Genomic DNA, 22,526 nt, shown 5'->3' on the forward strand with positions numbered 1-22,526 from the left:
AAAGTTACTGGCTCCTGTCTCCCTGAATACACTAAATTGGTCACATGATTGAGAAAATCAACACTGGCCATATGATCCTCTCTTAGCACATGGGGGTTTATGTAGTAACCTATGCAATAACCTATAGCAACCAATTAGAACATAGAATTTACTGGTCACCTGTTCAGAATCAAACATCTTATTGGTTGTTATGGGTTACTGCTACTGAGCAAACTTAGTGCCTTTTATTTCATATGGGGGTTGGTGTATTCCACACAGAAGGGGAATCTAGAGTTACCTTGCCCCCCCCCCCTCAAATTTAATACATTTTCCAGATATTCATGTACAAAGACTCTTAAAAGTTAAACTAACCAATAATGCATGCATTCACAAAGGAGTTTAGAAGTGGCCAGTGTTATCTTTAGGGTGGTGCAGGCCAGTGCAACTTTCCAGGGCTCACTCTTTGTAAAGAGCAAAAGCTTTGTGCCAAGGGAAGTAACTAAACATTATTGTGCCCCATGAATTTATATAAGAGCTTTACAATCTGTAGCCTTGTGCTGTTGCTGCACAACTCCCATATTCACTAATGGCTCAAAGATGTTAGGGAATCTGAAGGGTTGTCTTTCAAGGCAGAAAAGCTACAGACCAAAGCATGCATTATGGGGACCTGTACAAGATGTTTTGCCCAAGGGCCCTGGCACCAGAAAGTAGAACCCTTTTTTGTGTTCAATTGCCTTTTGAAGTTCTGTGCATGGAATGCACCCCTGGGGTCTATATTTTGCATATAATTACTCTTGAGTATTTATACTGTTTTTGTATTTGCAGGATGAACCTTTCAGCTCCCACCTGCCCGAGACGCTCTTCAACATTTCCAGATTCCTGTTACACAGTCTGACCAAGGAAAGTCCTCTGGGGATCTCCAAAGTGTATCCTTTCCAGACTCACTGCACATACTAATTCAAAGTGATAAGAAACACATAGGTCTAGAATTGACTTCTGTCTCAGATGTGGCACTGAGATTCCTTCGGCACAACCGCAAGAAAAAGATGAGATTGTTGGGAATAGGTAGGGATTGGGGGTCAGAGCAGCAATTTAAAAAGTCAAGTGGTGGCAGCAGTGTGATTTTCAGTTGATTTCAGATGGATTTTCAGTAGCAATTCAGGTTCACATGGATGGACACATTTGCTAAGGCCAAGTCCTAACTGATCAGATTTCAGAGTATTGTTACACACATTGCATGCCCTGCTCAGTTATTGACCTCAGACATGTATATGGTCATTGCCTAATTTTCCATTAAGGGTGATTAGATTTGTATTGTTTTATCAGGGAGGAAGATATATAGAGGGACCTATATTTATTTAAGATATTTACTGATTACTCTACGTCTTGCCTAATTTCTTACCTGCCATCTTGCCATTATGTAAAAGAACACACCAAAAGACAAAACATGCTCTGCAGATGCAAAAGTGATAAGTCACTACAATTATATACATCTAAGCATTATAAGGATGAGTGCACATGGAGCTGTTGCTCCACTGCCTGCTGTTTTTTTAAGATTCAGAAGTGGATCCGCTATCTTACGCAACTTAGTAAAACTGCATTCACATGTACAGCTTCCACCTCTGCTTGGCTACACAAAGCGGAGCCGAGTGGGGATCAGCCCAAAAATGCCTCATTTCGTGTTTGGACTGATCCCCCCCCCCCTTGGCTCTGCTTTGTGTAGCCAAGCAGAGGTGGAAGCTGTACATGTCAGTGCAGTTTTACTGAGGTGCATATGGAAGCAGATCCGCAGTTTTTTTGCAGGTGGAGAGCAGCGGAGCCAGTGCTTGGTGTGCCCTCAGCAAAAGCAGGCACCTTAGGGCTAGTCCCCACTCCCCTTCACTTCAAGTAGCCAAGCAGAGGCGGAAGCTGTATTTGTCGATGTAGTTTTATTGAGGTGCTTAAAGGAGAAGGAAAGGCTAAGTCACTGGGGGATGCCAAAATGTTAGGCACCCCCCAGTGACTTTAATCTTTTACCCCGGGCTGGTGCTCCTGTTAAAAGAAAACAGCACCAGCCCAGGGTACCTGTGAACACAATATCTGATTGGCTGAGGGCAGTCCTTGCTCAGAGATATTCTCTCTCGCTACCAGGCAAATGAAAGGTTGAAATGAGCAGTGATAGGATGGCGGAGAAAGGAGTGCAGAAAAAGAAGTAGATGGGGTTTAATAGAGAAGCCATTGGGGTCATAGAGAAATAAATTACACTTAAAGGTTGCATATAGGGCAGTACATATTGGATCATTGCTTGCAGGGCTGGAGCTAGAGAGCAGGGGTCATGGAGTGGTGCAAGGAGGGCATGTCTTCCAACCTGTGGAGATAAACCATGTAAATTAAGGATGTCCCTAATTCCCAGTAAACCCCCTAGTGGTCATGGAGCATTCCGCTGTATGGTCTTCCAGTATGCTGTACAGTAGACTGTTGCATTCTAATACAAATGGCAGCTGGTATTGGTCTTTTATTTTGGTGTGCTCTGAAATTAGGCAGAAAACTGAGAAACAGTCTGATAGATGAATTAAAGGGAGCCTGAGTGGAAACAGTAATAATCTTACATCTGTCTTCACAATGCATCTGCTTTCTAGTTGCCATGGTCAGTAACACTAACACTAGCAGTTTAAATTCTAAGAAGGGGAAAGGGCAAACATTTCATAACAAGTCCAAATGAAATGACCCCTTTAACTCATCTGAGCTTACTGTGTATAAATGTTAATGTGTAAAAAAAAAAAAAGAGGTGATCAGTGCTCACAATTAGTTTTTTAATCATTTAAATTAATCCTGACTTATTTTTGGGTATATTTTCCCTTTAATAAAGGTAGAATAAGGGACTTGGCTGGCTTTTGTCTGCTAAGCTGAAAATGATCTTTTTTTTTTCTTCCTATTTATGAGCAATCCAAGCTAGAGTGTCACACGTTAGGTCTTTTGCATTCTCACATTGTTCCACTTATGTCGACATTTATAGGGTAGCTGACAGGGGAAGTACAAAACACTCTGGCTCCTCATTGCCCCCAAGATCATATTCTCCAGCATTTCCTTTCATCTGTGTAGTTGCAGCCTCCCAGCGGAGCAGTTACTGGGTAGGATTAAAGGGCACAGTTTGTGGAAGGAGAAAACACAACTTGTAAATGAGTGACCTCTCTGGCATTTAACAGGCTGGAACATTTAATGTTAATGAGCATCACACTGAAGGCAAATCTGGATCAGATGGAGCAGGGAATTGGCTGTTATTATCCAATCATATAAAAATCACAGCCTATCTCCACTGCCAATGACTTTTAAAAAGTAGAATTAACATGTTAAAATTGGCACTGAAGGCAGTGAGTATTTTTTAGGTGAATGTACACAGGGCACAAGCAGCGCTGCTATTTTCCTTATTAGATGGCACCAGCAACACACTGTTCACTCTGGCGAAACAGAGCAAAGCCCTGGGAGCGTACAAACTGGCCAGACAGGTGTATGAAAGGCTGCAAGGTCTGCGGATTCCCAGCAGGTTTCTGGAGTCCATTGAGCTGGGAAGCATCACGATCCGATCTAAACCATTCCATGACAGTGAGGCAAGTCTACTCCTGTGTACCATTTTCTAGGGAACTGGATTCCCAGTCTGGGGCCTTTCAGCTTGAGATGTTCTTGAGGTGAAAGATGGAAAACATATATGGTCCATTATTTGCAGTAACACTTAAAGCCTAGGGTTTGGTGTTCTATATGAATCTGGGTATATATGTACTGTTTCCTTGGGATCTAGGTGATGGTGGGAACAAATACACAGACTGATAAAAACTTCTTCTTTAGGCTGATGAGCCACAGTGCGAGGGGGTGACTAACTGCTCCGAAATGCCTTTCCACCGCCAACAATAGGAGTTGCCAGTGGAAATGTTTGCAAACTCACGCAAAGTTGCCTGCAGGAGGAAATTTTGCGCTATTTTGGAAAGCCCAAGTGATGTGTAGGCCTTTCTACTGGCGACTCCGATTGTTGCTGGTGGAAAGGCATTTCAGAGGACCTAGAAGCCTGCAGTAGCAGAGATCGCGGGCAACTAACTCTCTCTCATCAGCCATAGGGGCACATTTACTAACCCACGAATCCGAATTGGAAAAATTCCGATTGGAAAGCGAACATTTTGCGATTTTTTTCATCGCCGTTACGATTTTTCGGAAATTGTCGCGACTTTTTCGTAACCATTACGACTTGCGCGAAAAGTCGCGATTTTTTCGTATTCATGCCTCCCATAGGACTCAATGGCACTCTGCAGCTCCAACCTGGCCCAAGGAAAGTCTCCCATAGGGCTCAATGGCACTCTGCAGCTCCAACCTGGCCCAAAAAAAGTCACCATACTGAAGCTTGAATGAATCCGAAACTTTCGTACACGACGCGAAAGCTGCGAAAAAGTTGCAACAATTCGCGCAAGTTGTAACGCTACGAAAAAGTCGCGACATTTTGCGAAACATTCGGAATGGCTACGAAAAAGTCGCAAAAATTTTTCGGCCCGTTCGTGGGTTAGTGAATGTACCCTTAGTCTTCCTAACTGATATCTGGCTGATAATTGATCAGACGTTGATCAGGTAGCTTTTAAAATCCTTTTGGTTGAGGACTGCTGTATTATTGAATTTTCTGCTCCTTGGCCAACAGTTAGATCATCTCAGTTTGGCCCAACTCATAAAGCAGGCAGAGATCCACTTGTTTGGCAACATTTCATATAAATTGGATCTCACCATGTATGGACAGCCAAATAGTAGTACAGTAGTGTTAGGCAAACATTTGTCCATGCTGCTACATAATCTTTTAATTCCCTTGTGTAAACTGAAACCTGCTTCGAATGTAACTCTGCCTCTGGGGCCTCCAAAGACTGGGTACAAGCAGATCTAATTGATTTCATTGTTTAAGGCTGAGTATGTCTCTTTATTATTATAATTATTATTTACAAAATAGAAGGGTACAAAAGACAAAACAGTTAACATGTACATATAGACAATTCATAAAAAAAAAAAGGTTTACAGTTACATTTGGATAAGGAGCTTACATTCTAAAAGAGCTTACATTCTAAAAGGTGTACAAAGTGCTTAGTTGTGCCATCATGGGTTCACTGAGTCCATGAGACACATTCATCTCTCAGTATATTTTATAGTGCTGCTATATATATATATGCAGCGCTGTGCTTTTTAACTATACAGAAGTAGTACACACTGATAATGATTTTATTACAAAAATCTGTTGGAGGACCATGTCCAGCCCGCAGGCTCCAGTTGGACAGCCCTTTATTAGAGTCCCACTTTTCACATAATCAGGCAATTAATAGCATGACCATGTTGACAGAAAACATTAACAATCAGCCTCTCAGATTTTATTTTGTTCCCAGAAGATGTCTGTGTGAGCCAAAAACATGCAATTTGAACTGACTGGGGTCATTTAACTTATACCTGTCATTCCAAGACCCAGTTACCCAGCAGCAGGTCCTGACCCTCAGCATTGAATGCAAGAAGCTCTATACATGGGTCTTTATTTCTGCAGTGAGTGGGCAATCAAGCTTTTATTAAGTTGCAGCCTGGTATTCAAACGCACAAAAGGCCCCCAATTGCAGCTGCCACACACGATTAGAGCTGAAGGGATCTGTCAGCACCAGTCACAATAAGCCTTTCAGAAATCCCTCAGCAGTAAATTGCAGGAAAGATTAGCTTCCTTCATATTCGGATTTTGTCAGGTTTCTCTGTCTGTACTGGTATTTAGATTTCTAGGCTAGATTTACAGTTTGCTGATCAGCTCTATATGCATTTTTGGCGTGTTGGGCAAAATGTAGTTTTAAGACCTGTGCGCTCAAAAGTACTCAACAGGGTCAACCAGGGTACTCAGCCGAGGCATGCTGTGGGTCTTTCTGAATGGCACTTTTTGTTTGGGAGAACATTGCATGCCCAGGGTACATACCTCTAAATTCAGGGCACCACAGTTTAGAGCAGGGGTGGGCAAACTTTTAGGCTCAGGGGCCACATTGACTTTTAATATTTGACAGACGGGCCGGGCCAGCGCCATCTCCATTTGTCAGTCCTCTAGGTTTTGCGTTGCTGCGCTTACATGTAGTCTTGACGCCAAGTCTCACGTGATGAGACTTGCGGAGTCAGGATTTTCTGAAAGACAGAAGATTGCGGACTGTGGTCTCTGTTAGGAAAAGCGAGACACACCAATCCTTGGCGGCCGGAATAAAAAGACCCACGGGCCGGGTTTGCCAACCCCTGGTTTAGAGCTATGTATGAATTGGGAGGCTGAATGTAGTGTAGTGCATAATTGTGAGGTTAGGCTTACATTTAAATATAACTGGGAGGCTGGATTAATGGTGAGGGCACACTAGTTACAATCCCCATCTCTCCTCCTGCATAGGTAGAGAGAAGCGGATCCGCTCCTATACCCTTCTGTTGTAGCTGCACTGACAGACACAACACCAGCCTGAGTGCCGCTACACAGCAGAGATCGACCAGAAAAATGTGAACGAATGCATTTTCGGCCTGATACCCACTCTGTGTAGCTGCACTCAGACCATGCTGTGCATGTCTCTAAAGAGCATATAGGAGTGCGTACAAAACATTGGCAAAAAATAGCAGATCATACGCTCAGTGTGCCCTCACCCTTAGGGGCACATTTACTAATCCACGAATCTGAATCACAAATGGGAAAAAATCGCATTGGAAACAAAAATTTCGGAAGATCGCAAATATCACGAAAATGCTTACGAAAAAATCGTATTAGTCACGATAATATCGTATTGGCGATCCGAAAGTCACGAAATTTTCGTACCGAACAATTGTAAACAGCGGTAAAACCTTTCCGAAAAAGTCGTGCAGCGTACGAAAAAAGTCGTGCAGTGTACGAAAAAGTCGTGCGGACGCCCAAAAAAATCGGCGAAAATATGCTCGGAGCATTCGCATGAACGTGCTTTTGTAAATGTGCCCCTTAGTGTTATATGTTATTAGGAGGTAGATTTATTAATACAAATATTTTGGGAGGCTGAATTTATTGTTGCATATTACTGGGAGGATTGCAGGACAGTAACTATGGAGGAAGCAGGCCATGTGTTAGCTGGGGGCCCAGTGGGGCAGGGGCGCTGCTATCATAAGCCAACTTGAGAAACTGACCCAAGGAGGCAGCACGCCTGCAGTACTAGGGGCAGCAAAAAGCCACTCCCAGTAACTTCAGGTGACAAAATTCTGATTTTAAATCTATTGCACTCTCTGCACCAGGGAAGCAACCCCCTTCAGCCCCCTATGACACAGAAAACCTAAGGGTAGAGGTATGAGGGGGCGACACTAGGACCCAAAATGCCCCTGCAATGAGTCATTGCCTAATTAACAGTTTTATGAAAAGCTAAAAGTTTTATACACATACAGGTATGGGATGTATTATCTGGAATGCTAAATAATGAGTCAGTAATTTGGGTCTCCATACATTAAGTCTGCTAAAAATGATTCAGACTTAAAATCAACCCAATAGGATTGTTTTGCCTCCAATAAGGATTAAGATCTTAGTTGGGATCAAGTACAAGATACTGTCTTATTACAGAGAAACTTTTTTTTAAAGATTATGCATTTAAGATAGATGACCTATCTTATGCATAGGTTATGGCTAAATCCCAGCACTTTTTGAAAGATTCCAATGTGGGCCAACCCTTAGGGCGATGCCACACTGCTTTCCCTCACAAAATGCTGGTGGTCAAAATATCCCCTCTCCGCTATGTGAAAACCACTAGCTGAAATGCAGGCAGCAGTTACAGGCAAACCTGAAATGCTAACAGGGGACTTGTTCGCCAGCACCATTCCCGCCCAGATTTATGTAAACTGCAAGCATATCCATAATTTACTGTAAATGCAGCCTAGTTACTGGCTCCCGCTGAAAGCACAAAACCTGTGAGGAAAGAAAAGATAGATTCTGCACAGGAGTGCACATCTGGTTCCATTACACTGTGCGGCCCTAGAGGCCTACTCAAAGCTTACTTAGGCCATAAAAGCAGAAAAATGCTGGCAGAAGAAGTTACATTCTAATTTTCATGTTGGATATTGTTCCAATTGCTGAAATGTCCATGGTAAGTAGTCGCTTTGGGAGCTCCTGCAGGCACCAGTGTAGCAGCAGCTTGTGATGTGTGTGTGCATAAGATCTGTCTTGGCAACATATTCTCTACATAATATTGCCTTGGGCCGGCGTCCCATGAGTGGCTTCCTTATGCACAACTGAACTACCTCTACTGAGCATGCTGGAAATTTATATCAGTCTTGCCTAGTCTGTTATGCCCTGTGTGGCCCTAGGTTATACCCAGCCTGTGTTTGGCAGCAGCGTTTGTAGCTGCAGAGTCCATTAATCAGAGCATGGTGTAGGCAAGGGGAACACAGCCCAATGTCCTATTAGAGCTAACTGTCCATCAAAATAAATGGCTCAAACCCAAAGCTGTATGTAGAGAGACGGATTGCTGAGATAGAAAGAGTGAAGAGTAACTTGATCATATGAGAAATGAAACAGAATAATCAACTGATTTAATTATTTACACAAGATGAAGCTTATATTTAATACTTTTATGATAGCTCCATTTTATTTTAAATTGTCAGAGTAATCATTATGGCAGCTTCTATTCATTTTAGTAAATATAAATAGGCAGATAATAGGTAGTACAGTGACACGGGTTTGCCTTGCCGCCATGAACTGCTGGGGTTGTGGCTTCAGTGCTGATAAAGACACTATCTGCATGGAGTCTCTACCATCCTCCTGTGTCTGCATGGGTTTCCTTTGATTATTTGGGTTTTCTCCAAAAATATTTAGGCAGGATAAATGTCTCTTGGTTATAGTGCCCCTACTGTCTGTGTCTGTTGTCTGTACATGGTGCTAGTCACAGGGTTACTGGCATCATGTGCCAATTTGAAATTGTATTTCCTTTGGTGCATGAAGCACTATGCATAAAACCCAATCTGACCAGACAATTAGTACATGGTTCCCTTTTTATGTTGTCCCACTAGAACAGCATGCTATTGAACGGAGCACAGCTAGGTATGTGTTATCAGTGTACTGCTGAGTGTTTCTACACCATTACGGGATGCTAATGCCTGATTGGTCAGATGGGCAGGTTTGTGATTTTGGGGGAAGTGCATGGCAGACCCAAACCATGAAAACCCTGCTTTACATGTTTTCTTGCTATTGGCTGCTATAGAATATAAATATTTCTCTAGCTCATATACCCATAACTTTATCTGCCCCAATTTTCTTCTTGAAGGAGCTGATTCCCATGTGCTACAGATGTTCAACTAACAATCCCTTCCTCAACAACCTGGGCAATGTGTGCATCAACTGCAGGCAGCGCTTTGTGTTCTCCGCATCCTCCTACGGTAAGTGGATCAGGGTGGGCAAAGGAACTGCATTGGTGGGCATGCTGCAAGGGAGCATTTTTGCACGGAGCACTGCTGTGTGTGGGGTCAGACAGGGCACTTTCCAGTAGAATGGTAACAGGTGGTTAGGGTTATTTTGACCGCTGTTTGCATCTTAATGGCATGTACCTTTAGCTTAAGGCTATTTGTATGGCTGGGGGCTGTAAAAATCTAGAACCCAAACCCTGTTGTGAATGATAGTAATCTTAAGGTGGGCATCCGTGTATGCAGATATGAGCTGCAGATTCGGGTCAGACAGGGCACTTTCCAGTAGAATGGTAACAGGTGTTCAGGGTTATTTTGACTGCTGTTTACTTCTTAATGGCATGTACCTTTAGCCTAAGGCTATTTGTATGGCTGGGGGCTGTAAAAATCTAGAACCCAAACCCTATTGTGAGTGATAGTAATCTTAAGGTGGGCATCCGTGTATGCAGATATGAGCTGCTGATTTGGGTCCTCCAGACTGATTCGGCAGTTTATATGCTCATGTATGGGGCCCTCTGATAGGCCAAAAATTGGACAGATGTCAATCGGGCAAGCTTGATTCTTCAGTCAGATCAATGACCACATCAGCTGATTGATGCGGGTCCCACTCTGACTTGTCGTTAGCACAGTATCACCCACCAACGAGCGAATATTACCAATGTATGGCCACCTTTAGTTACTTTAACTTTGTGCTTTAATTTCCTTTCCTAATTTGTCCTCTTACTTGGCCTTTGTTTTGACTTTCACATTGCCATTGGATTGTTGGAACCAGCTGCACAAAAAGAATATCATGTTAAGATGAATGTGCCTTTAAGTGATGCTTCCTATGGGAGAGATTAGGTACAGCGGCGAGGAGCTTACACTGAGTGTTACAATGTGTTTTGACAATGGTAATTTCCCATGGCAATAACAAGGGAATCGGATTGCAAGTGGGGCTTATGGTCCATATTGATTCTGTAGGGGAAGACGGTGAGCTGAATACACTTTGCTTTGGGCTCCATGCTTATTCACATCAGTCAGCAGAGTATTAATGAAGTGCCATATGCAGAGCTGTCACACTTACTCCTATCAGCCTGCCCGCGCTTCCCGTTTCTCCTGCCCGCAAGAGGATCAGACTCATCGTGTCAAGGAGAACTTAGGGCTGCTGCAAGCAGAAAGCAATATTGCACTGTCACAGCAGTAATTACAGAGTAACGAGCTAATCTCCTGCTAATCTGTACACAAGAGGGTTACTGCTGGCTGGCTGTGAGAATAGTGCTCAAACCTTGCCTTCCCATCCAGGGCACATTCACTGGGCAAACACTCGAGAGTGGGGGGCAGGGGGTTAGGGTTATGAACACAGGCTTGCATTTTATATGTGCACATCTCACTGGGACTGCCCCAGGCTGCTGTAGAACTACAACTCCCAGATTCTGTCTAATGCTGGTTCCTTTAAGGGAGTGCCACATGTTATATATACGCAATTGAACATAGAACCCTAACTCTACAGACTGTATGCCATTTTAACTATCACACACGGAGAATTCACAAAAGTAGCATTAAGGTCTCTTTTTATGTGTTTAATAATGTATCCTAAACATGTAAATACTGATATAGTGTGTTTAAATGCGTTTTTTAAAAAAACAAAACAGTGTAAATTGGAGACTTGACAAACTCCAGATTCTGGATAAACCGGCTGACTTCAAAGTGTATAAAACTCCATATTCACAAACTGAATGATTTTTACACTTTGGTTCTAGGCCATTTAACTGCATTCTTTCCCATTTCCCCTTTGCTCCTATGACAATAAAAAAGGTAATGTAATAATGTTCAAAGTTTGCTTCAGTTCTAATGACCCATATCAGCCAATCAGCAGGTTGCTTTTACTGGTCTGATAGAAAGTAAACATCTGATTGGGCGGTGTGAGTTTACTAGACCTGTTGCCATTTGATACATTACCCCCCCAAGACTCTGGCTCCTCTTCTGTTTTTCCCTTTGTCTAATACCTCAACCCATCAGTGTTTGTTTTAATTCCTTACAAAGTAAATCTTCTCATAAAAACAGCACGACTCATTTACAGCACTGCAAAGGCAAACAGCCCCATTTGTGCCCCTCTGCCGAATACCACTGTGTGGGTGTACGGTGTCCCTAAGGGACTGCGCATCAGATGGCAATTTATTATCTGTAGCTTTCAACCTCTTTATATTCGGTGCCTAGCAGAAGTATTCAGACCCATTACCAATTCTTGTGTTGGTACAAATCCTAGACAGCAGTTTGATGAATTGATGGAAACCTACTCAGGGTGGTTCTCTGAGCACTGCTGCAATTTACATTCATTTTCATGTGTTACTGATATATTTGCATTTCAGACTGCTAAATCCAGGCTTTTGGCTCAATTGGGAGCCAGTGACCCTAGGGTTAACCAAATCCAGGGAGTGCATAGACAGTGAGGGTCGCTGACACTCGGGGCCTTGTAAAAGAGCTGCTATGCTGAAAGCCTGCCATGCAGTATAAACTGCTAATATCTCAGAAAATGAATGTAAATTGGACCCCTCTGAGTAAGTTTACACCTATGCGGTTTTTAGCTTTAAATCCACTTTAAAGGGGTAGTTAACCTTGTTAACCTAAATTAACTTTTAGTGGGATGTAGACATTGATATTCTGAGACAAATTGCAGTTGGTCTTTTATTATTATTAACATTTATAAATTGCCAACATATTCCGCAGCTCTGTACAATAAGTGGGTTACATACATTGGACAAACAGAGTAACATATAAAGCAACCAATAACCGATACAAGAGGTGAAGAGAGCCCTGCCCAAAAGAGCTTACAATCTACAAGTAGAAAGGTTTCAGACACAAGGTGTGGGAATGGGCATGACCAGAGGTGTAAGAGGTGGGGCACAGGGTATTGCTTTTAGCAGCACACTGAGGTTATTTTAAACAAGATTAGGGTAAGCTTCTCTAAATAAATGCGTTTTTAGAGATCTCTTGAAGGCCAGGGGTCTTCATTTTTTATTTCTTGTGATTTATAAGTTAACTTTTTGTTCAACAGCTATTTGGTGGCTAGGGTCTTATTAGCAACCAGGCAGTTGTTTGAATGAGAGACTGCAATATGAATTGGTAATGGATGCAATAGCAATAAAAAATAACAATAAAATTGTAGTCTCACAGAGCAATAGTTTTTGGCTGCCGGGGTCAGTGACCCCCATTTGAAAGCTGGAAAGAGGCCGAAGAGGAAGCAATAATCCATAAACTATAAAAAAAAAAAAAAAAAAAAAAAAAAAACGATGAAGACCAATTGCAAAGTTGCTAGGAATAGGAAATTTTATAACGTAACTAAAGTTAACCTAAAGGTGAACCACCCCTTTAATATGACATTTTTATATGCAGGAAAGAAAATTGCTATTTTAAATGCCAACTATTGCAGCAAAACATGAATTTATAAAGCACTACTCGGATACACAGCACTGTGCAAACCTACAATATGGAAAAATCCCCCCAGGGAGAAGAATATTACAATAAATACATAAGTATAAACATACAGAGCGCTTACAATCTACATGAATATCTTTATTACTTCTCTTTATTTTCAGTCCCTCTTCTATTTATCATTCATTCTCTCTGAGCTCCAGACACTTACCCGGTTGCTAAGGAAATGAACCCAAATTCTTAAACTTTAGTTCTCCTTTAATCCTGCGCAAAAGCAGCCCTACATAATATTGTAAGGGGACTGAATGTTTATACAATTTTTTTTCGTAGCATGAACCAGTTACACCGAACTTCAGCTCTTTAACATAAAAACGGAAGGGGGGGAATTCACAAAAGGGGTGATATTGAGACAAAATAAAAGTGGAGATAGATTTGTCGGATTTTCCACCTAATTCACAAATCTCTATCATGACTTTTGTTTAATATTTTTTGCCTAATAATTTTTACTAAATTCACATTGGAAAGTTGCTTGGAATTATGTTTTCTTTTATTAGGCAAAAAAATTTTTTGGGGGGTTGACACACGACCTTTAAAAAGGAGGTCTTTTCATATATATCTGTAGTGTGCCACCTTGGATTACTTAGCATGGCCATGTCTTCCCTCCACCAGTTATACTATACAGGTATGGGATCCCTTATCTGGAAACCCATTATCCAGAAAGCTCCGAATTACGGAAAGCCCGTCTCCCATAGACTCCATTTTAATAAAATAATATAGAATTTTAAAACTGATTTCCTTTTTCTCTGTAATAATAAAACAGTACCTTGTAACTGATCCCAACTAAGATATAAATAATCCTTATTGGATGCAAAACAATCCTATGGGGTTTAATTAATGTTTTATTGATATTTTAGTAGACTTAAGGTATGGATAAAATAATGCTTTATTCTTTTTGCATGATGGCACATGGAAAACTGAGCAGCACTTTCACCCAGAGATCTCAATATGACCCTTAAGCTAACTACATTATTAAGCATCTTTTGTAACCTTAAAGTTAAAGACATTGAGGCTCACTTTATCAGCTTTCTCAGAGAATGTTGATAAATGGAGGATTCATCCCCCTAGTTATATAGGTGTTGGTGCAAGGGGCAGGCTTTAACCCTGAATGTTTCATTCAGTCGGTTAGGATAGGCCAACCGCCAATATGACGCTGACAAGAGGACGAAAAAAACAGCCTATGAGCGGGAGGAGCAAGCTTAGTCTAGTGGTCAAGGCACCCGCCTTAAGCCAGCCAGCCAGTAGTTCTAATCCCCCCATAGCTAGAAATATGCCTCACCACAGGTTACGCCCTTGTGACCCCTGGACAGAAGTCACTTAACCTCCCTATGTCCCGGTGACCGCTTGGCCCAGAAATGGGCCGCTGCGGTTGTCGTTATGGCTTTTTCAATGGCTACATTTCCCCACAAATCCTCTTTTTTGCACTTTCAAGGGCAGCTCACGATTTATGATACAGGTATGGGACCTGTTATCCAGAATGCTCGGGACCTGGAGTTTTCCAGATAAGGGATCTTTCTGTAATTTGGATCTCCATATCTTAAGTCAACTAAAAATAATTTAAACATTAATGAAACCCAATAGGATTATTTTGCCTCCAATATGGATTAATGATATCTTAGTTGGGATCAAGTACAAACTCACTGTTTTATTGATACAGAGATAAAGGAAATTATTTTTAAAAATTAGAATTATTTGCTTATAATGGAGTCTATGGGGAGCTGATAGGAGAGTAATGGAAATATTATCTGAGCCGTATAATAGTGCCCAGCTGGTATGTAATACAGGTGATATCCTGTGAGCGCTATCTGTTATCCCCTGCTGGTATATGGTACAGGAGATTCACCCTACTTCTATGCATTATCAGGAACTCTTCAGCCAGTATATAGTTCAGCAGGGGGTACGCTAACCATTGAGCTGTTTTGTCTAGACTACGGCTCCAGTATTGAGTACGTTGCAGACTGCACTGATTCCCAAGCAGCCATGAGTCATGTATCTAAACTGATTACTAATGAACTCTGAGCAGCGAATTGCCTTTGCGTCTTTATACAAAAGGAATAATAAAGTGGTCATTTTTTTATTAATTTGCCTTTAGCTCTTAGTAAATCTGTCAGTGCCATCAAACCCGGCCCCACATCTACATGAGCCTCGGAATAAGGATTTTACCAGCAGGATTTTGCATTTCATTTTGTCATTTCACTTTAGGGGCATTTCCTGTGGGGTAATTTTAGTTTGCCCAGGGAAACTATACAGGTCCTTTTCAAAAAATTAGCATATTGTGATAAAGTTCATTATTTTCTGTAATGTACTGATAAACATTAGACTTTCATATATTTTAGATTCATTACACACAACTGAAGTAGTTCAAGCCTTTTCTTGTTTTAATATTGATGATTGTGGCATACAGCTCATGAAAACCCAAAATTCCTATCTCAAAAAATTAGCATATCATGAAAAGGTTCTCTAAACGAGCTATTAACCTAATCATCTGAATCAACAAATTAACTCTAAAAACCTGCAAAAGATTCCTGAGGCTTTTAAAAACTCCCAGCCTGGTTCATTACTCAAAACCGCAATCATGGGTAAGACTGCCGACCTGACTGCTGTCCAGAAGGCCATCATTGACACCCTCAAGCAAGAGGGTAAGACACAGAAAGAAATTTCTGAACGAATAGGCTGTTCCCAGAGTGCTGTATCAAGGCACCTCAGTGGGAAGTCTGTGGGAAGGAAAAAGTGTGGCAGAAAATGCTGCACAACGAGAAGAGGTGACTGGGCCCTGAGGAAGATTGTGGAGAAGGACCGATTCCTGACCTTGGGGGACCTGCGGAAGCAGTGGACTGAGTCTGGAGTAGAAACATCCAGAGCCACCGTGTACAGGCGTGTGCAGGAAATGGGCTACAGGTGCCGCATTCCCCAGGTCAAGCCACTTTTGAACCAGAAACAGCGGCAGAAGTGCCTGACCTGGGCTACAGAGAAGCAGCACTGGACTGTTGCTCAGTGGTCCAAAGTATGTCATTCGGAAATCAAGGTGCCAGAGTCTGGAGGAAGACTGGGGAGAGGGAAATGCCAAAATGCCTGAAGTCCAGTGTCAAGTACCCACAGTCAGTGATGGTCTGGGGTGCCATGTCAGCTGCTGGTGTTGGTCCACTGTGTTTTATCAAGGGCAGGGTCAATGCAGCTAGCTATCAGGAGATTTTGGAGCACTTCATGCTTCCATCTGCTGAAAAGCTTTATGGAGATGAAGATTTCATTTTTCAGCACGACCTGGCACCTGCTCACAGTGCCAAAACCACTGGTAAATGGTTTACTGACCATGGTATTACTGTGCTCAATTGGCCTGCCAACTCTCCTGACCTGAACCCCATAGAGAATCTGTGGGATATTGTGAAGAGAAAGTTGAGAGACACAAGAGCCAACACTCTGGATGAGCTTAAGGCCGCTATTGAAGCATCCTGGGCCTCCATAACACCTGAGCAGTGCCACAGGCTGATTGCCTCCATGCCACGCCACATTGAAGCAGTCATTTCTGCAAAAGGATTCCCGACCAAGTATTGAGTGCATAACTGAACATAATTATTTGAAGGTTGACTTTTTTTGTATTAAAAACACTTTTTTTTTATTGGGCGGATGAAATATGCTAATTTTTTGAGATAGGAATTTTGGGTTTTCATGAGCTGTATGCCACAATCATCAATATTAAAACAAGAAAAGGCTTGAACTACTTCAGTTGTGTGTAATGAATCTAAAATATATGAAAGTCTAATGTTTATCAGTACATTACAGAAAATAATGAACTTTATCACAATATGCTAATTTTTTGAAAAGGACCTGTACATCATGTTTTTCAGGACAAGCCGGGCTTTCTATATTTCTGTGCAATTCCACTTCTGTAACATGATTTAAGGATCTAAATACTGTACCTTCTTCTCTAGCCCCTACTCATTACTGGTCAGCAGCAATCCAGCTGTACAGTAAGTTAATGATCCCCCAATGTGACTCCTACCAGAGGTGTGGTGAAACAAAACAAAACAGCAGAGCTTAGAATTGGTCTGACAGAGTCACACTGAGCTTTACTCCATTTTGAAAATGGTGGGAAAAATGTTGGGGAAAATGTTGTTAAAACGTATAAATCTCTTTTGATGACAAATTCACCAAAGTGTCTGTAAATTGTCTTTGTTTCACCAAAAAACTTAAAAGGTGGAATTTAGGCGAATTTCTTTTTGTGAATCTGGAGAAAGTGTTTTTCACCAGTTTTTCCACCACTTTTACTCCAAAAAAGGGCTCTCTCCACTTTTGTGAATTCCCCCCAAGAGTTAAATATCCATGTAGGATTTGTTATTTAGTAAAATGGGAGGGCCAGGGGTCTTATGCAGTGCTCTGTGCACAATGCTGGATGCAATAAGGGGCCACAGTTTTTATCTGTATAGCATTTAGGCCTTTTTATTCTGGGGAAAAGTATATAATATATGTATATTTATTGTGCACATAATAGGGGAGGGTGCTGTTCATCTCAGTGCCTCCTCGCTCATCCCTTGTGATCTCACTCAGCAGCACTGGGATCGGAGCGTTGCTAGGAGACAGATAAGCTTGCACTTCAGCCGCTTACTTGGTGTTTAGCCAGCAAGTTGTTAGGGTATTAGGTGTGACTTTAATGGGCTCAGGTCAAGGTTTAAAGGGATATTTGTATATCAGTGCCTTAGTCTGATAGAGAAATAGGCAAGATGTGAATATAATTTGCCACATGGGATCAGAGAGGGGCTCCAGCGGCTGCTGTGCTCTGCTGGCACTGTCCAGGGGTGCAAAGATAGATAAGGGACAACCTCCGACTGCTTTACATTCAGGTGTGTGGGAAACCGCAGCAGTGCCTGTGAATGCTCACTAGATACTGCCATGTAACTATATGACCTGGATGCACCAAATCCAGTTTTCCTCTCAATTTTCAGCTCAATCTCTGCACTTTTTGCACGTTAGGACTTTGGCCAGAGCCTTCTTTACAACTGCCAGTGTTGGTGCGCTACATAAGCACAAAGTTATATCCGTGTTATTAGAGGTATTTCATCTGTATATGTTGCTCTAAGTACCAGTGCGCCCATCCTGCCTCTTCTGATGAACAGTTTGCTACTTGCAAGGGTGTTTAAGGATGCTGGGGAACTCTGGAGATACCACCACCCTGGACATGGAGGTAATGCCAAGGTTCCCAGGGTGGGGTGCATCAATAGGTGCTACACATGAACACTGAGTACATGTATAAACTAAGATTCAGTTTAATGTTTGACCAGATCTTTAGTTTTTGGATTTGGTGCATCCCGACCTGCAGCCTCATTGCTCAGATGTGCGCTGTTCTCTATGGACAACAATAAATGGCACGAGACTTGCCTAAGCATCAGCCATCCAGCAGATAACATTTTTACATTTAAATTATCTTAAATTGTCTGTTTCCTATGGTGTTTCATAAAACTCGTCTTAATTTTATGGGACAATTTGGCACAATGACACGCTGAGCATCTAATGTAGTCATAACAAAGGGAATGAGCTGCTCGTTTTGCTCCATGTGGGGCTTATTATCCACTTTGTCTCACTGACACTGCTTTCATCCAAGCAACCCGACTTCTGCATCGTAACCATTTACTTTAGGATGGCACATCCGCCTTTCAGTCTCAAGGTGCTCTAATCTAGTGAGTGTTTTTGGGCAGAACATTCAAGAACTAAAACTGTAAATGTCCAAACATATTGTTTTGTACTGTTCAACAGTGGTAACACCCTGATACTTATAGCAGCTAAAATAAGCCTAACAATCTATACGCACTACAGGAACATGGAAAATAAAAGCAAAGTGTAGATAATGATGGATACAGCTGTCCTAGGGGACGATATTGCCGGCTTAATTGAATGATGGGTCATTAGGGAGCACTTAAATGCTATTATTTTTGCAGAGATAAATGAAACAGAGCATTCTGCAGATGTGCTTCATCCCCGAGGAACTGGAACTTGTTTTGGGAGATAAGAACAGTTTTACTGAGTCCATCTGACTGCCCCCATATAAAGCCAGCAGGGATACGCCCAACACATCATTTTGGAATTGGGACAAACAATATTGAATCCAACAGAAATGATTTGGCCAAATACTGAACTGGACCCAAACTCTTATTTGTGTATTCAGAGCTGAGAAAAATGTTACAGTCGCACCATTTGTAAATAAAAAGTTGTCAACCTGAGTATCCAGGACTTTAAAGGACAAGTAAAGCTTCAGTCACACCAATTACAGGCGACTAATCACTTACTTATTGTCCTAGGCCGGCAGCACGGCTCGCACTATGGGCAGGCAGAAGTGACATGTGCGTAGGGTGCAATTTAAAGGGGAGTGCTTGGCACATACCTCAACTACCTGCCTAGTTCTGTCCGGCTGAGAGAGCCACGATTTGGTGCCACCTTTCTAGTTAATCAAACCCTCCCCACTGTGCAACTTACTCAGCTAGGGGATTGGAGTGTTTATGGAAGGGGGGTTGTATTAGGCACACTTTACAGTTGGCCAGACACTGGCCAGCAGTCCTCTTCTTTAAAAAGCTCACTGCCCTTGGGTAGTATTATGGGATGCACCATCTTGCTCCAGCTTGATCAATGTATCACCAGGCTTTTAAACTTGGTGCATGCACAGTACAAAACATTTACAAATAAAGGATCCTGGGAGTCTGGGGAAGTCAGCTATAGAATTCCAGCCTCAGGCTGGTACAGTTTTTGAAGAGTAGGGGCATTGGCCCAAAGTAAAGGTGGCCATACACAGGCAGATTTTAGCTTTAGGGCCCTGACACACTGGGCAGGTATTGTTGGGCTCTTTATGGCCTGCCAGAGAGGAGATTTCCCACTGGGTAAAGAAGTCCCAACAAACCCCCTTACTGACTATAAATACCCTGTGTAAGGTAAGCCTTTGGATAAAGTCCTCCGAACCCTGCAAACACTCAGTTGTTAAAGTAAACAACTACACACTGGTGTTTACACTAACATTGAATTTGTGGACCAGTGCCTCCATAGGTGTGGTTTAGTCCTGCTAATAATGCTTGTGCCCCTCTTTCCCAAAGAAGTGCTCCCACTAGTGGAATTTTACCTTGAGGATGGGATTTCTGACGAAGAAGCTGTCTCACTTGTTGACCTTGAAGCTCCGAGAAGTTCCTCAAAAGCCGACAGTTGGCGGGAAATGTCCTCTGGTGGTATCCTTAGCAATGGAGAGTAACATGAGATGATAATGATTAGCCGTCATGTAAACCCAGTGCATATTGGGGTTGTGGCAAAGGGAAAATCCAACATGATCTTAAGGAACTGTAGGTACTCAGATCACTCCCTTTTATCATTTGGCTAAACCTGACGTTTAACTTTAACTGCAAGTATTCCCTAAAATCCCAACATATTGGGAAGGTGTAGTAATATCTTTATTTGGTGGTAAATCTTGTTTTTATTCAACCAAAACTTTCCCCCCAAGTCAGAAATTCAAAAATAACTCCCTGGTTTGGGGGCACTGAGAGCAACATCCAAGGGGTTGGGGAGCAACATGTTGCCCCCGAGCCACTGGTTGGGGATCACTGATGTAGACCTTTAAGCTACATGTTTAGCAGGATGATGGTGCCTTCCATGAGAAATACATGAACTGGGGGTGGCAGAAAGCAATTGTTCCCTGTGCTCTGAGTAACTGTTGAAGCCTTTACCATCAATGTAAAGATACCCAGACGCTAAGGTTGGATGATGGAGATGACATGATGACTTATGATCCCTTCACAGCCAAGTTAAGCTTTGAGGTAAGTGCATACAACTTAACTTATAATACTGTATAATGTAACAGACAAGTACTAGTGGGTGGGGGGTACAAGATGTTTGTATTAATTTATTGGTCAACATTTTAGCAAATCAGACCTTTACCTTTTTAAGCTGGACACAAGGACCTATCACTTTAAGTCACAGTTAAATACGCTGACCGCTGTTATATGTATTAGTCCCCTCTGCAATCATTTTAAAATCCAGCTGGCTGGCAAGTTCATAGGGACCCTTGTGTGAAGGGTAATAACTTCTAGATCAGTTATGGATTGGATAACCTATAATGCGGTCCATATATGGCCACGATTAATATTGATGCCCTGAATAGGTGCAGTGGCAGGCACTTAGGAGAACTCACATCTCATGTTCTTATACTGCAGAACTTGGTATCAGTGTGTTTCCCTGCTATGCTTTGGAAATTCCAATTAATATGCTTGGTAGGAATGTTTTAGTAACAGTCAGTACACTTACATATACCTTCTCTCTCTCTGTATTGGTGGCTCTCTGTATAACCCATTTTCTCTCCTTTATACATTATATGCGCTTCTACAGCAAGGAGGCTCTGAGTTTGTCCCTGTAGTTGTGAATCGTGCAGTCCTAAGAACCATGAGCAGGAGGGATGTCCTGATCAAGCGCTGGCCGCTCCCTCTCAAGTGGCAGTATTTCCGCTCCTTGCTCCCTGATGTCTCCATCACCATGTGTCCGTCCTGTTTCCAGGTAGACCCATAGCACTTTAGCCTTCATCTAACAAGATTCACAAACCATGTTATGTTGAATACGTGCAGTGCACCATACAGATTCCTCTTTTTTGCATTCTCCTGCCTTAGACTCCTTTAGGTCACATACAGACCATAAGGCTAATGGCACACAAAGTCTTTTTATTGCTGCAGTCTTTCCATTGCGAACCAATGGTCATGGAAATGCACCCTCTCAGGCTGCTTCTCATTCATGTAAATGGAAAATATGCAGTGTGTGCAAATGGGGCATATTATAGGGTACCCTTATCATGATTCACCTGCCAGGGTCTGTAGATGATCAACTCAGGCAGCCTGCTACTCCTACATCTGCCAGGGACTGGGAATGGTAGGTTCTTACAGGAAAGCTCTGCTGGGCCTGAACAGGGCAATCTGCACTGGTCTGATCAGGGCAACTGGTTACAGCGAAATCTGCCAGTGGTCCAGTTGGCTCAGCATCTGTGCCAGAGTTTAATTAGGGCAGCATGCTTTAATAATGGCCGCCAAAGGCTGATCAGGCAAGGTCATCACCCAGAGTCCAAGGAGGGTGGCACAGTTATAGGGATAAGAGGAGTATGGCAGCCATGTAGAAGTGGAGCAGAACTTCAACACTGACAGTAGCTAATAAATACAATCACTGATTAAGGGCTCTTGAGTGACGTTTATGCAGTCTGGTAACCTTAAGTAACCTGCCAAGAGCAGCGATTAGAAGATTAGGTTTATCTCAGGCTTAAGTGGAACAAATGAGTGATATTCCAGAGTACCTGTGTGTATATATATTATATATATATTTGTAGTCTTACTGTGCATATTTGCTTATGGGACATTATGCTACAGCCTGAGCAATTGCCATTGCTGTGTAGCCAGGCCTAGAGCATTGCACTTATATAAAACACAGCCAGTCACTATAATACAGTGCTCAGTTATTATTAAATCATTTCTATGTTTTGACTTGTTTTTGTTTGTCCCATGCCCCTCTGAATTCTTCATCTGTATGAGACCCCAACAAATTGACTGTAAGACTAACGTGTCACCCTTTCTGTAAAGAATAGCCCAGGATTGGATCACTAAGGGTGTCTGATAGAAACATATATGACAAAGTAGCAGTGCCAGTCTCCCTGTTGGTCAGTGTACCCATTT

The 22,526-nt window shown here is 42.3% G+C and overlaps 1 protein-coding gene across 4 annotated transcripts in view; it reads left to right on the forward strand.

Annotated features, from left to right (window-relative positions):
• The window catches only part of ift122 (intraflagellar transport 122), a 53,523-nt gene that overhangs the window by 29,069 nt on the left and 1,928 nt on the right, over window positions 1–22,526 (forward strand). The window contains exons 23-28 of one of the 4 annotated variants that reach the window (XM_012960529.3): window positions 805–905; window positions 3,401–3,566; window positions 9,249–9,360; window positions 19,929–20,054; window positions 20,560–20,636; window positions 21,205–21,369. In XM_012960529.3, coding sequence (XP_012815983.1) covers window positions 805–905; window positions 3,401–3,566; window positions 9,249–9,360; window positions 19,929–20,054; window positions 20,560–20,636; window positions 21,205–21,369 — 747 coding nt within the window. 4 annotated transcript variants of the gene reach the window in all.

This window comes from Xenopus tropicalis, chromosome 4 (assembly GCF_000004195.4).
Source record: "Xenopus tropicalis strain Nigerian chromosome 4, UCB_Xtro_10.0, whole genome shotgun sequence".
Classification (NCBI taxonomy): domain Eukaryota; kingdom Metazoa; phylum Chordata; class Amphibia; order Anura; family Pipidae; genus Xenopus; species Xenopus tropicalis.